This window comes from Arachis duranensis, chromosome 2 (genome assembly GCF_000817695.3).
Source record: "Arachis duranensis cultivar V14167 chromosome 2, aradu.V14167.gnm2.J7QH, whole genome shotgun sequence".
Taxonomy (NCBI): domain Eukaryota; kingdom Viridiplantae; phylum Streptophyta; class Magnoliopsida; order Fabales; family Fabaceae; genus Arachis; species Arachis duranensis.
The window spans coordinates 83965356-83980140 of NC_029773.3; the positions used below are offsets into that span (position 1 = coordinate 83965356).

At 36.4% G+C, this 14785-nt stretch overlaps 1 protein-coding gene across 2 annotated transcripts; it reads right to left on the reverse strand.

Moving 5' to 3' along the window:
* Positions 1–492: 492 nt before the first annotated feature.
* On the reverse strand, positions 493–12730 carry LOC107475433 (regulatory-associated protein of TOR 1). Of its 2 annotated transcripts, XM_016095067.3 has the most exons (23): positions 11949–12730; positions 10277–10379; positions 9436–9518; positions 9189–9347; positions 7488–7604; positions 7220–7377; positions 6834–6988; positions 6566–6710; positions 6386–6464; positions 6137–6238; positions 5907–5990; positions 5669–5779; positions 4896–5249; positions 4609–4795; positions 3868–4458; positions 3365–3694; positions 3151–3265; positions 2693–2817; positions 2460–2605; positions 2207–2308; positions 1673–1758; positions 1303–1387; positions 493–1164 (listed from the first exon to the last, which is right to left on the reverse strand). In XM_016095067.3, exons 1-23 carry the CDS (start codon positions 12654–12656, stop codon positions 829–831), a joined length of 4461 nt encoding a protein of 1486 aa, XP_015950553.1. In that variant the 5' UTR covers positions 12657–12730; the 3' UTR covers positions 493–828. The 2 variants fall into 2 exon arrangements, with proteins under 2 accessions (XP_015950553.1, XP_020991426.1); XM_021135767.2 differs by lacking the exon at positions 10277–10379 and having other exon boundaries at positions 11949–12116.
* Between the last annotated feature and the right edge of the window lie 2055 nt (positions 12731–14785).

Below are 14785 nucleotides of genomic sequence, written 5' to 3' on the forward strand. Positions count from 1 at the left end.
AAAGAAAAAAAAATCAATAGACAAAAGTCATTTTACATTTGAATAAATTTTTTGAAAAATATTTTCAAATATTAAAAATTTCTTTTACTTCTGTTTTTTTCCTTTTAAAACTATTATTTCCTTCTAAAAAAAACAAATAATTTAGTTTTATTTTTAATAAAAGTACTTTCTAAAAAATGTATGAAACATGTCTAAAACTTAAATAAAAGTAATTTTTTTATATAAAAATAACTGCCATTTAAATAAGCCAATCCAAACCAGCACTAAATTTTTTACACATCAAATTTGTCAATCTGACAGTAGATAGAGTAGTAAGAAACTATTTGGAACACGAAAAGAAATGAGGGAAGTAGGATAAAATAAAATCTAATTACATGTTACTTAAAAGAAGGGCCCCTAGTTCAAGAGAAACTGCAAGCATGAATGAGCCCCCACTTTCAGCCTTTCAGGGCTAAAATTTACAAGTTGAAAAAGGATGGAACACAACACGCAAGGCAAGAATGAAAATTATGAACGAAAATGATATATTTACACATATTTACGAAGATGACATTATTTGCCAGAGCCTCCAATAATTATGCAGGATTATCCTGTCGAGTGCAACCATCTACCATGGAGGCTAATGAATATAATATAATTTTTTTGCATATACTATCAGTAGAAATTCACCCTACCAATATTTAAGATGTATTCACAGCGGAAAGGGATTGATGCAGCATCACAGGATTATCCAAACTGCAACAAACGTATTGTGGCACTCCAGCTACATTTGATGCAACTGTTCAAAGTTAAACAGCATATATCGTAGAGGAAAGAAAGAATGCTGATTCATCTTGCCTGAGTGTGCTCATCGGCATAGATGACACATGCGTCTGCAGCACCAGCAGCAAGCAATGCTTGGTACGGGTGGAAACCAAGGCAGCTAACAGAACCAATTTTCTGGGCCATTAAGGTAGGGTAGTATCGAATGCTGCCAAGTTGGTCACCCTCAAGGCTAAAGACTTTAATAAGTTGCTTTGCGGAGCCACTGGCAATAATAGGAGCATGTCTATGTACAGCTAAAGCGGTTAGTGAACCTCTGTGAGCATCGATAGTGAGATAAGCACCCTTATGATTCCTGATATCCAGGAATTGGATATCCCCAGCCTGAGAAGCACTAACCATCTGAAGGGGAAAAAAGCAATAGGATATGATACTAAGATCAAATTCATAGGCTATAAATATTAAAACAATACCAAGATCTATAAGCATTACAGGAATATTTCATTGGGGAAAAACGATACTATAAAGATCTTGATTTACCTTTCCGGGATCTAGTCCAGGTTGGAAGCCAATTCCCACAACTCTTTCTACTCTCTGTCTGTGTGGCCGTAATTCACAGACAACCCTGCGAAGCACCGTTTTCGTTACAGAGATATTAAAAGAAAGAAAATGATTAGGAGTCCTAACTCATCCTCCTAATTTCTAAATAAAGAAAGTTTCGAATTTTTAATCTCTTTGATGTTTTCAAAAAGTAACACATATATTAGTGCCTATCTGGATATATATCAACATTGTGCAAACACTAACACAACAATGCTGTTCAGTTCAATCCATCAGGATAGGACATAGGAGAACTGATTATCACACTTATTTTCATCATGGTAGAGAAGTTCATCTATGGGGTGCTTACATTTCAGGTTTCCTGACATCATAAAGTCTAACAGAACCATCCACAAAACCCGCTGCAAATTGTCCTCCATGTACTTGAGATGCAGCCTGAAACATAAGAATACAGTATTTAATGGAAAGGGGAGAATTGATTGCCGAGAATGACAACCAGGTACATAAACACACAAAAATGCCCTAGAAAAAAAGTTTAGGTGCAGAATTGAAGGCAGTTCATCCAAAAGAAACTTGAAGTCTTACAACTACAAGCCAAACAATAAATTTTCACAATACTCAAGTACGGCTGGGCTTTCAGCTACAGGCCTATCACCTCATACTCCCCTGATTCAACAACCAAAAAACTGAATGATCCTAAGACACAAAATTGATATGTATATGTACATGTATATGTATTTGCAGATGTATAAATTATTCCAAACATCATATAAGGAGACAAGGGAATAGATCCATGACAACAATCAAGCCAAATAACCAAGTCATATGAAATCGTCACTAGGCAATCCATTCACAGAGAACATGATGCAAAGATGAGGCTAACCAATGCTGTGATACTGCAATCTGATGATGAAGGTATACGATTAACAAGCTGTTCCTTGTCCAGATCCCAAAGCATAATAGGTGACAACTCACTCGAAGCATACTGGTAAATGTGACAAGCAACAAGACAATTAAATTAAACACGTCACTAAAACAAAAATGTGTGAAGAAATGGAACTCTTTGAGCAGAAGTGGAGGGAGATCAAGGCAAGATAGATTCCACACACTCCCAAGAAGATAAAAGAACAGCATACCAGATAACCGCATTGTTGTTGCCAATCAACATTCACATTCAGACTACTCCTACCAGATTTATGACCATGAATGGAAGAGAATGCAGTGACAAGCTTTTGTTCACCCTTCAGAGTATAATCTTTCCAAATCCGAATGTCTCCATCGCCTGTGTCATGACAAAGATTTCAAAATAACTCTATATGCCAACAGTAGTTTGAAATAGAAATAACATTAAGAAACAGGAGGAAATTACATGAAGCAGCAAGAAGCAAGCTATCATCAAGCTCATTCACCAGGCAGAGCTTACAAATCCTCTTGTCTGGAAAATCATGATTGTCAAAACTGTTAAGGGGTGCAGCTTGTTCATGGTCCCATACCCTGTGGTGAACTCCAATCAGCCAACGTAAGTATGACAAAATAATATAATAGAGCAAGCAAAACCAAGTAAACATCTAGAACCACAACGTTTTGGTGGCCTATGCAGAATACCAAATTTCCGTAATATTTAAAAGAAATATGATCACTCTTTTGGCCTTTTTCCAGCCTTTACAATACTAAAATTCAGCTGACTGTCAAACTGACTGAAACTGAGTTTTACCAACTTCACAACAAAATAAGCCCATATATAATATCTATAGCATTTGAATCTTTGATAGTTAAAAAAAGTAACGGCCCCCATTCAGCTATGTAATATTAATTAATTCTTCATACCTGATCCGCTCATTCTCATCGGCAGCTATCACAATAGGAGAGAAAGGCTGTAACAGTATTGTTTGTGTGCCTTTTGTGTCCCATTTAGCAATTGGATTGGTTAGCCTGCTAACAGCTGACAGAATACAACACCATATATAATTCAATCACAAATGTGGTTTTTAAAATAAAAACAAATAACTTATTCACTACAAACAAAGCATAAAAAATATACCAGAGTGCTGGCACTTTGATATCTGCTCCAATGCAATTTTTTCCCTCTCCTCTCTTCTGGCCAATACTTCTTCACTATCATCAGAAGGAGTTAGTAGTGGCCTGGAAAAGTGCCCACAACTCCAATTATATATAGTTGATTGTGGAAGAAAACTGTTATCTGATGTCCCAGACACTCCTCCGGAGCCTAGAAGGGGATCAGCTAATCCAGAATCTGGAGAAGTTATTATATGGGGCCTAAAATCCAAAGAGCATACTCTTCTCATTCCAGTTAAAACGTTTGCACGAGGTGGGCTGACTGGAGGAGTTCTGAAGGTTAGAGGCAAGTGACCTGCCACCACAGCAAACATAATAAGCAGGGAGGCCAATAGCATATTGTAGAGAAATAAGTACGAAAATCAAATTTAATGCAGAACTTTGTTGGAAACAATCCATAATAACTAACTACTGGGAAAAATAGAAGAAAGGAAAAATGATGAGAAAAGGAAAAATGACGAGATCCACCTCCGTTCATATCAAACCATGAAGATGACCGAACTAGACTTGCCACAGGTTCACCTATCCGAACACCAGCAGACTTGGACGGTTTTGCTACCACTTGTTCAATACCTATTATTGACAGTATCCGGCGACCGAGGTTTGCAATGCGAGGAGATGGATCTTTTGCTAAATCACACATAACAGCTACACATTCTGAATACAATGCATTGTCTAAGGACTTTGGTCCAGTATGGTTAGCAACTCCGTTGCTAAAACTATCATTCTGTATTGCTGAATCAGAATGATGAGATGAATTATCAGACAAAGGGGACCCATGCATAATTCCAGAACCAGCAAGAGGACTGCTAGAAGAGACTCGCCCATCATGGACTACTGAAGAATTGTCGCTTCCAATCCTGGAAAGGCGCCCAATTTGAGATGAAATAATACTTCCATGAGGCATATGCTGGTTCTGGGTAGTATGCCCACCACCAGATCCATTCACATTTGCCAGTGAAGGTAAGGATTTCGGCAAACTGTTACTCTGAGGTTTCCAGTAAGCAGCAGCAATGGACTTTAAGTGCTTGTTATGACCAAAGGCAAAGCGTCCCAAAGCTGACAGTCAGAAGAAAACAAATGTAATGATTATTTTATAAGATACAAAAATAGTTGAAAGGCTATTTACCTTCCGTCTAATAATGATTATAATGACACAAAATAGTTTGTAGACATAAGCACAATTCAATTCAGATGTTAATCACCTACCCACTGCTACCTCTGCCCTCACCAGTGGACTCCCATCTGAAGAAACACTCAAAAGGTTTTTCACTATACTAAAATCAGCCCTACACTTTTCATCATCATCACAATCTTCATCCCCGCCAGCCCCTCTGCAGTAATCAACTCCCACATTGAGAAGAGTACCTAGCGCAAATACAGCAGAAGCCCTAACCTGGGACAGATGAAAAAAATTAACATGTCAATGATTAACGTTTTGTTTCGTTGAAGAGAAACTCAATGCATCAGCAAATTTAATTAGTAAGGAGGCGAACCTCTGGTTGGGGTTCAGACAGTAGAGAAACATATATAGAAACAGCATCTTCCTGCAAACCTATTATTTGGGCCTCTGTGAAATCATCCCACAGTTTCCCCAGACACAGGCAAAGCCACTGAAGGAAAAGGGGTTCAGTTTGTGAATCATTGGGAGATGAAGACTGAAGATGCTTTAAGCAAACATGGATTAAACCAGCTTCAATACAGGCTTCTTGACCTCGTCTGTAGCCATCAACAATTACTGCTAAAACAAAAGCAGCCATTGCACGTTGCTCCGGATATGCTTCCATTCTATCAAGAAACTTAATAAAATATATATGACCTCCATCCTTCACTAGATCAACTTGACATGACTGTAACATAACATAAACACCAAGGGTGCATAAGAGCTTCATAAACTAAATAAGCTGTTAGATTAACCCCATTTAATCTGCAACAGGCTCGTATTTAATATGAAACTTTGCAAGGCTAGTAATATATTCATAGGAAAAAAGTTGGTGGATTAACGCAATATGGTGTTATACATATTGCTATATTAATGAAGGCATTGCAGTATCGACAAATTAAGGGCAATTATTGTGGCTTCAACAGCATATAACTGCGAAGAATTAAAAAGTAGAAAGTGTTATGAAGACAAAAAGAACTAGGCTTTAGTTGTGCCCTAAGGACACTTGTTAAGGTTATCAATGTGGAAAGTCATCCAGCAAGCACAAGACCCACTTTACTATTTAATCTATAACTACAGAAAATGATTAAGTTCCTACAGAGGTACCTTGTCTAGTGCGAGAATTTTTGTCCATATGAAGACAAGAATCTGACGAAGTTCTGGTGTTGTTGTTTGTAAAAGCTTCAGAACATAAGGAAATATTCCAACAGACAGTGCCTGTTCATAGGAAACCACTATCACCATATAACATTACAAACCTTTTTACAGATATAGAACAAGATGTACCATAAACTTTGACATGGTGTTTTTTTTTTTTTGTTTTTGGGGGGGGGGGGGGGATTACCAAATCTACAGCCCATGGTCCCATGTCAAGAAACCTTCCAAGGAGAACTAAAGCCCTAAATCGATGGCACTGACTAAGCAAAACCTGAAATAAGAACAGTGATAACCTTCAAATGAATGAAATGATATAAGCAGATACCTACAATCTTCCCACAAGAATAATATGATTGTGAAAAGGAAATGAAGTATAACTTAAGGATTAGGAACTGGAGACCCAAACGTGTGCCACACCTGGAGAACAATAGGCAACTGCTCTGGTGGCTTCTTATGTTCAGAACCATGGTCAAGCCATACCTCAAATGCTGTTAACTGCTCACTGAAAAATGAACTAGGCTGGAAAAGAAGAGAAAGGGGGGACTTCAACAAGTAAGCTCAAAACCAATAAATAAAATCTTAAAATATACAATTAATTTCCTATCATTAATTTTCAAGGTTCAGATAGAATCTCTATTTCAAAAGTATTTAAGATTCCCAAGATACCTGAAACTCTGCATTAGGATTCTCAACTAATGACGGGAGTTGCGACAAGCAAAGCTCAGCAGCCATGTCCCATGCATCCCTGTAGAGAAAACAAAAATACATAAAGATTTAACCAAAATAAACAAATAACTAAATTTTCAGCCCATATGATATTATCACAAAAATTATCATCCAAGATACCACATATGATGCTGATGGCTTGGCGGCAATATTGGAAAAGAAACAGGAGTACAATTTGCAGATCGCATGATTCGCTCAGCCAGCAGAAAGTTTCTGAATAAACTTGCAACTAACAAGTCCTGTCTGAACAGTCTCTGAAAGAGATCTGCATGTCAAAAACATCAGTAATATTATATGCAAGATACAAATGAAAATTACTTAGAAAATTGGATTAAAGAAGAGGCAATTCATTAGTGTAGCAGCAACCATGGGCAGGGCTGAGACATACCATGAGGAAGAACATTCCAGGCAATTGTGTCAGTTACTGCAGTAAAAATCCAATTTAGTTCTCCCAGAAGTGTTTTTCTATCATTTGGACGACCAGGGATCTTGTCTATAAGTGAATAGTCAAGAGACCCGCGAAGTAATGAACGGGTACAAAACCTAGGAGCAATATTTTTTGTTAGAAGTAAACAATTTCACTAAACAAATAAATATGCAGAAAAATAAAATTGGCTATTAGTTTTTTTTTTTTTGTGTGTGTGTGATGTAATTTGTCTCCTCCACTTCGTCAGATGTACATGATTTTCACCACCTGAATATATTAAATAATGGGACTATGGGAGGAATTAAATACATCAAGAAATACATTTAAAATAAGAAGAGAAGCTTCACCATCGCAATGCCATCTTAATAGGTGTCGTAAGGCATGATGTAAATACATCAGCAGGGAATTCTGCACTCTGAGGCAATTGCTCATGTGCCTCGCATGCTGCAAGCAAAATGCAATCTCTCGTGGTTCCAGGGGAGTTGGAAGCATTCCATTCATTAAGCTAATCAATACCAAGTCCAAGAGCCAAAAATATAAACGAAAAAATTAGTTCCCATAGTAACAGTTCTATTCCATCCAATATGTTATGTTAAAATAATTGACTCTGAATACCTCAATGAAAGCATTAGCAATACCCCCAGCAGCAGAGCAGTCAAAAACATATATTGAGGGGGTCTTCAGCCACGAATCGAGGTCAGCAACTCGTAAGGGGATATACTGCGTATAACTCTGCACGAGTGCATGTGAAATGATGAAAATGAGAATAGGAATAACAATAAATTGTTGATTCGTTACTAATTATAATATATGGACTGAGAGATAATAAGGAAGTTTTCTGATAAGATTTCATCACTTCAATCAAGTTTAGATTCATTATTATACTAGAATCAGGTCCATTTTATTTTACTATATTGTCTAATTTAGAACCATCAATGAACAAATGTGTCTATATTTTCTCTGCCATCACAAGTGTTTTAATTTATAAACAATTTATGGGCCTCTATCTCTTCAACTTGAATATGTTGGAGAGATTATTTCCGACATGGTTTAGAAGCTCTATGACCAACTTGTCTAAAGTGCGGTCCTTATCAATAAGTAGGAGTTAGATTTTAGCACAAAATAAATTGTGCCTGCGACCAATGAGCTCATGTGAATGTGGGTGTGAGATATCAGAGTACTCATGCGTCTCTCAAAACTAAAGCTTTTGGAAGAACTAAATTATGAAAACCTGTGCACACTTTTTTCAGATTCTATAATATCTCCCTCACCTCCATTTTACTTTCTTCTATAAGTTGCCAAATAAACAAAATGCTGCTGAAAAGATTCTAAGTTCATATTTCCTATGAGAATAGTTGCAATGCTATATAAGAAAGAAAATATCAAACAAAGAATGTAGTGGAAAAAGCAGATTACAAAACCTAAAGGCTACCCACAGTCACTTTGGTCCTTGATTCACATATACCATTCCTCGACTTAATTTATTACTCTAATGAAAAACTGGCTAACACAATTATTAACTTGAGTTTTAACCACAAAACGAAAAGAAACAAAAAAAGAACAGAAAAGGAAAAATAAAAAGGTCAACAAATGATATGAAAAGAGGAAAAACACGTTTTTATATAAAAGCACATCCTTGATACATAGTATAAGAAGACCCACATATCTAGGATCTTGACGCATATACGGGAGTAACAATTCCCATTATAAGAAAGGTTTCCATTAATATATGCCTTAGGACAACAGTTAAAATATGAAAAACAGAAACTACAAAATGTAAAGTAATGAAAGTATAAATATTTATTGTCTTAAGATTTGATGAAGTATTCAATAATTTCTTCTATAAATAATTTGGATGAGGAACAAGACCAAATGTGAACAAAATCCAAGCAACATAAGTGTCTTCTTATACTATTTTTCCCCCTCACATTTGGACCCTCCATTTTCCCTGTTTAGTATTATTTATCCAATTTTTTGATGTAGAACAGGTTATTATTAATTTATGAGAACTTGCATTATTATTTGTGATAATTTAGGGACTTTACATACCTATATTCTCTATTTCTCTAGCCAAGTTATTTTATTAGTACTAATCTAACTTCCAATTCAAATATGTTTGTTACACGGTTTAGTTCATTCACTTCACAGAGAGACATAACATAACTTGACATATAAATATTAAAATATATGTGCTCAGTTCATATATCTGTCGTCCCTGTGCATTGGCCAGACATGATAATCGCCAGTTGAAACAACGTAATATATGACCTACCAAATAAATATCTCACATCAAGTATTATAGGACAGAAAAAATACCTTATTGAAGACCCAAATTTCACCATTGGGAGTTGGCTTTGGAACACCATGGCCATTGTAGTGAAATAATACTCTTTCAGACTTTGCATATCTACGGCATGTAATACAAAGCTTTTTCACCTCATCAATTGTTGGATCAAGTTGACACTTGATCCGAGCCTGTTGACAATTCATGCCCACAGGATTAACTAAACATTAACATCAAAGAGGAATATGACAATGGATTTAACAAGCTAAACATTTCCACCTTTGGTTGCCACCTTTCATACTGATTGCTCAAACTTTTTCCAATTAACTCCAATGCTTTCTGAGGTGCCATGTTAAAAGGATCTGCAGCATTTGCCAAGATGAAAGTGTAAAGCGAGAGTTAGATCTCTTCAAGAAGAAAATCTGTATGGACAGTAAATCTAAAAGTTTGGGCCTAAGTTTTCAAACAAAAAGCAGAAAGTGATGCAAATTATTTAATCAGAGTGAGCATATTCCAGTTTTATAGTTGTAAGCATCCAGAGGTTAGATATTGCATATCATTTTTCCTTGGCAACCAAATAACTCATTATAACAGAAGAAAACAGAAAGAGAGAGGTGTGAGAGGTGTGTGTGTGTGTGTGTGTGTGAGAGAGAGAGAGAGAGAGAGAGAGAGAATTACATGAAACCAGATAAATAAAAGCATACCTATTGCAAAGATTTAGTTTTTGCACTTTTTTAACATTCTCATTAACCAATTCATAACTAACACAATATAATTGGATTCGCAAACAAAAACTCAATGAAAAAACACAGAAGAGCAAGTGTAAAGAGACTCCAACCATATTGAATAAGTGTAATGGTGCAACCCACACATATTTGGGTTAAATGCCAAAAAATGCAATGCCAATATCTGATTTTGACTGACAAGCATCTGGAACATAACAAGTACACATTTATGGACAAAACGATACAAAAAAGATGAAATTATACACAATGTTGGTTCAAAATACTATCTAATCAACATAAAATTGCCAGAAGACAAAAAACATGAAAACGTTTTATTAGAACACCAGAGAAAAAAAATTTGAAAACAACTGAGATCAGAAGAGTGAAAAAGAGACCTATCCAGCACTCCATTCTAGCACAGGGAGATATCTTTATTACATCTGGTGGATCAACACTAATGTTTAAACATAATACAAGAGCTACACATCCCGTCTTCATCTGCACCACAAAATTGGCAATAAATTAAAGCAGACTTCTTAGCAAACATAAAATATAGGTATCTTCCTGGAGCATTCATCATCACAACTAGAAAAGAAACAAGAAAAACTAATGGGCAGTCAAGTGCACTGCTCAGCACTATTCTAAAGTTGTTACCCTCGTGAGTGGAGAGACATGGTAAACATGTCAAAACTTGTCACTACCCAGTTAGAAGGAAAAAACTTTAATTATAAGCAAAGGACTGTCATCAAACAAGCAGAAAACACATAGGATGGAAAATTGTTCTCATTCTAAATAAGAATAAAGAATGAAACATAGGATGCCTCTCAATGGGCTACATGGCTAAAAGATAATAATACCCTTAACAAGGTAGGACCTATATTATCACTTCGATTTATCATTCTCCATTTTATGACACGTCTTCAGGCAAACAAAAACTGCATATTTCTTCAGCCTTGATAAAATAGTCCCATTCTTGGTGCAAAGATTAATTTTATCATAATCATTATTTGTACACAACATTGTCTTTATTAGATTGACAGTTACACTGCCATAGTTTTCATGCTGTCATGCCTACATAAAATAAGGAAATAGAATGGACCACTGGAATGACCAGAACAATCCTACCTATTCTCATTCAAATGATCAGTGAACCATCAAGTAATCATAATGTCACAACGTTGAGGACAATGAAATTCAACAGATGAGCTCGCAATTTGCACAATCAAGACCAATTTCAACCATCCTACAACCTTAACAGCCAATATCAAAAACAAACCACTACAAGCATCATTATTAAACAACAACAACAACAACAAAGTTCTTTCACCTTTGCACAAGCTCTTAAGAGAAAAAAATTACTTTTGCTCATTCCCCCCATAGCACAATGAACTATAATAGATAAAGAATGTGTTCCTATAAACCTTTTTAATATTTAAAGGCATGAAAAAAAACAGCCAAAAATGTGAATTCATTCCCCTAAACATTCAAATCCCAACAGAGTGAACTATAACATTTTTACTTAAACCCTAACACGTTTGCTCCCTCAGCCACAAGACAATGAATTATAACAGATAAGTTTGTGTACTAGCTTCTGCTTATAACCAGAAGCCTACATTTTGAATTTTTTCCCTAAAAGTACTCTAATCCAAACAGAATAAACGAATATTTTCACTATAGTCCAGCCATTTTTATTCATTCAACCAGAACATAGTACCTATATCAGATAGTGTTTCAAGATTCACTTCTTCTGCATTATATCAAAAAAAAACATATAAAATTTAAATAAAAAACAAAAAACAGCAACCATAAGAACCAATTTGGTAACTAAAGAAAAGTTCATATCCAAACATTATGAACTATAACATTCCCACTCAAATCTAACGAGTCTCTCATTTAGACACAGAATAATGCACCACAACGGATAACTTTGTGCTTCGATTATCTTCTTTTCTACTCAAAATAGTTTACTGTAGAGCACAAAAACTGATTTTTAAACCCTAAAAATACTCAAATCCAAACACATCATAACAAACTAACGATACTAATACTTATATCAAAATCTCTTACTCTTTCCTTCGGGCGCCATTTCGAGACCAACCCGTTGACAGCAGGTCCGGCTGGCGTGGAGGCTTCGAACGCCTCATGCCGCAGCTCGCACAGCACGACGGTCTGCGGCAGGTACGCCATGCTGGTGGCAGCTGTTACATCACCATTACCATAACCTACACTCGCTGCCGCTGCTGCGGCGGTGGAAGCTTCCGAATCGCGCCTCCTAGAACCAAAATCACCGTCGTCTAGCGCGTACAACGAGGAAGACGACGAAGCGCAATCGTCGAAGTGGTTATGGCTATGACTCTGGCTGTGGCTATTAGAGACGACGATGAGAGGAGATTGAGAGAACCGCGTCGATGCCATCAAATCCCCCAATGCCATGCAAATCGGAGCGAAGTGATGGTAACGGAAACGATCATATAACCGAAGATACAGAGAGAAACTCGATGAGAGAGAAACAGAGGAGAAATAGAGAGAGAAGCTAATCAACGAAGCCGCTGAACCAGCGGCGCATGAAGATTCTTCGGGAGAGGAAGGAGAGAGAATCCAGCTCGAAAGGGAAGGAGTGAGAGTGAGAGCGAGCGAGCGAGAGAGAGCAAAATAGAGAGTTAAGACTGATTTCGAAACCCTAGAAAACGAATAGAGGTGAAACCCTAAGTAGTGGTGGCGGTGACGGTGGTTTTCATGGTGGTTGTTGTTTCCGTGGTGGAGGTGGCGGCGCATAAAACGAGAACTAACGATACTCTCTGTTCTGAAGTGTGAGGGGAATGAGATTTTGTGTAAGGGGGGAAAATAAAATAAAATAAAATATTTATTTATATATGTGACTATGTGAGACAATTTTTTTTTTTTAATTGTTTCTGAAATTGGATGCGCGTGCTCCTTGCTGGCTACAGTTACTCTCTTTCAGTAGTCTATAACTGTTTTTGTTTGTTTTCTTTATTTTATTTCTTCTTGTTTTCAGATGAAAATTGAAGCTAGTTTACATCATTGTTCATACAAAGGGGATGAGTTAGTAGCAGGCTAATTTTTTACATATTGACAAAATTTTGGTGTAACGGTGGGTTATGGAACTTAGGGGAGTTTTATACCGTTGTGACGGCAGTTAGCAGATGGAAGAAAATCGGATAGTTCGATTTTTTATAAGTGAGAGGGGACACAAATCGGACCGTTCGATTTGTGGTTGTTGGAGATCTGTGTGCAAAGAAATCAAAGCTATTGATTTCATGCAAGGATGGTGAATTTTTTTTTTTGGTCCAAAAAAATCAGACCCACCGATTTCAACGCTGCAGGACAAAAAATTTGATGGACGATGAAATCGGACCCACTAATTTCTGGGAGACCAATTTTTTTGGCGGGCCGTTCCACTAATCGGACTGTCCGATTTTAGGCTTCAAAAAAGTTTGAATCATCAAAAAAGCGGCCGGACAATCCAATTCCAGTTTAATATATACCCAATCGAAAACTGAGCAAACCCACTTCATCTTCTTCTTCTCACATTCTCCAAATCTTTGAAACTCGCCTCTGTCTTTCTCTTCTTCTTCTCTATTATCATGATGATAGACTGAGATTAAAAGTGTATTATCATGGCCAAATTTTATTACAAATATCTGAAAGAGCAAAATTTGTGTGTGAAAATTCATTGGATATTATAATTCCATTCACACTGTCATTTGAAGAATTAAAAGGTGTGATTTGTAAAAAGATGAATTCTCAAATATGTAGGAGAGTGTCGTGTATTCTGTACAGATATCCTATATCTGTATTTAGTGGGTTCGTTCAATTTCAAACGAAATACGTAACTGATGAAGCGACCATGCAAAAAATATTTTCACTGTATCTTGAAAGTCGGTCCCAAATATCGTTCATCGAACTGTATATTGAGTTCGAGCAGGTATGTATTAATTTTAAATTATGATTTATACATAAGTTTTGAGTTTGAGACAAATATTTAAGGCACATAGAGTTATAGGTAAAATATAGTATATAATTAGTAATTATTTATATTTTAATTATGAATTAAACATGTATGTTGATGAATTTAGTATTTCACATTCTTGTAGTGATTGTTAACTTATTAAATATCATTTGAATGATTTATTATTGATTTATGGATCATAAGGTTTATTAATGCGACACGTATTTAAGAATTATTTATCAAAATATAAAATTTGTGGTGTGATTGCAGCAGAGCTCCCTATTATGACGGATGGAGAATTCATCGTGGAAATGGAATTCAATTCTAGAGAGACAATAATTAAGGAGATGAAAGATTATAACATCCGTAGAGGTGTAGATTATCCAGTGCTTAAGTCAGAACCGACGACATTCTATGCTAAACGTACCCAGTATGGCGCACGTTGTGATTGGCTTATCAGGGTGAGCAAACTGTCCAGGAAGTACTGTTGGGACATAAGGAGGTACAATGGTAGTCACATATGTACTAGGACCACCGTTTCTCAAGATCATTCGAAACTGGATTCCAACACAATTGCGAAAGTAATAAAGCCATTGGTAGAAGTTGATCCATCTATAAAGATGAAATCAGTGATTATGGAAGTACAGTCGAATTATCGCAAAGCATGGTTGGCAAAACAGAAAGCAGTGGAGTCAATTTTTGGAGGTTGAAAAGCTTCGTACGATGCTTTGCCCATTTGGTTCGAGGCCATGTGTCACAAGGAGTTATCAGCAGTTGTTCATTTTGAAACAATGCCTGCGTATCAGGGAGACGACTTGGTTCCTAATATTCGTGTACTACACGAATCTTCTGGAGTTATTACCCTTGTATTAGAGCATTCAGACATTGCAAGCCAATAGTACAGGTAGACGGAACTCATTTGTATGGAAAATAT

Excerpts from the sequence above, each read along its gene's own strand:
- LOC107475433 (XM_016095067.3), bottom strand. The coding sequence starts at position 12,656 with ATGCGCCGCCACCTCCACCACGGAAACAACAACCACCATGAAAACCAC. Across the intron at positions 6,711-6,833 it reads CTGGAATGTTCTTCCTCATG|ATCTCTTTCAGAGACTGTTC; the intron begins GTATGTCTCAGC and ends TTTGACATGCAG. Across the intron at positions 4,796-4,895 it reads TGTCTGAACCCCAACCAGAG|GTTAGGGCTTCTGCTGTATT; the intron begins GTTCGCCTCCTT and ends CATCTGTCCCAG.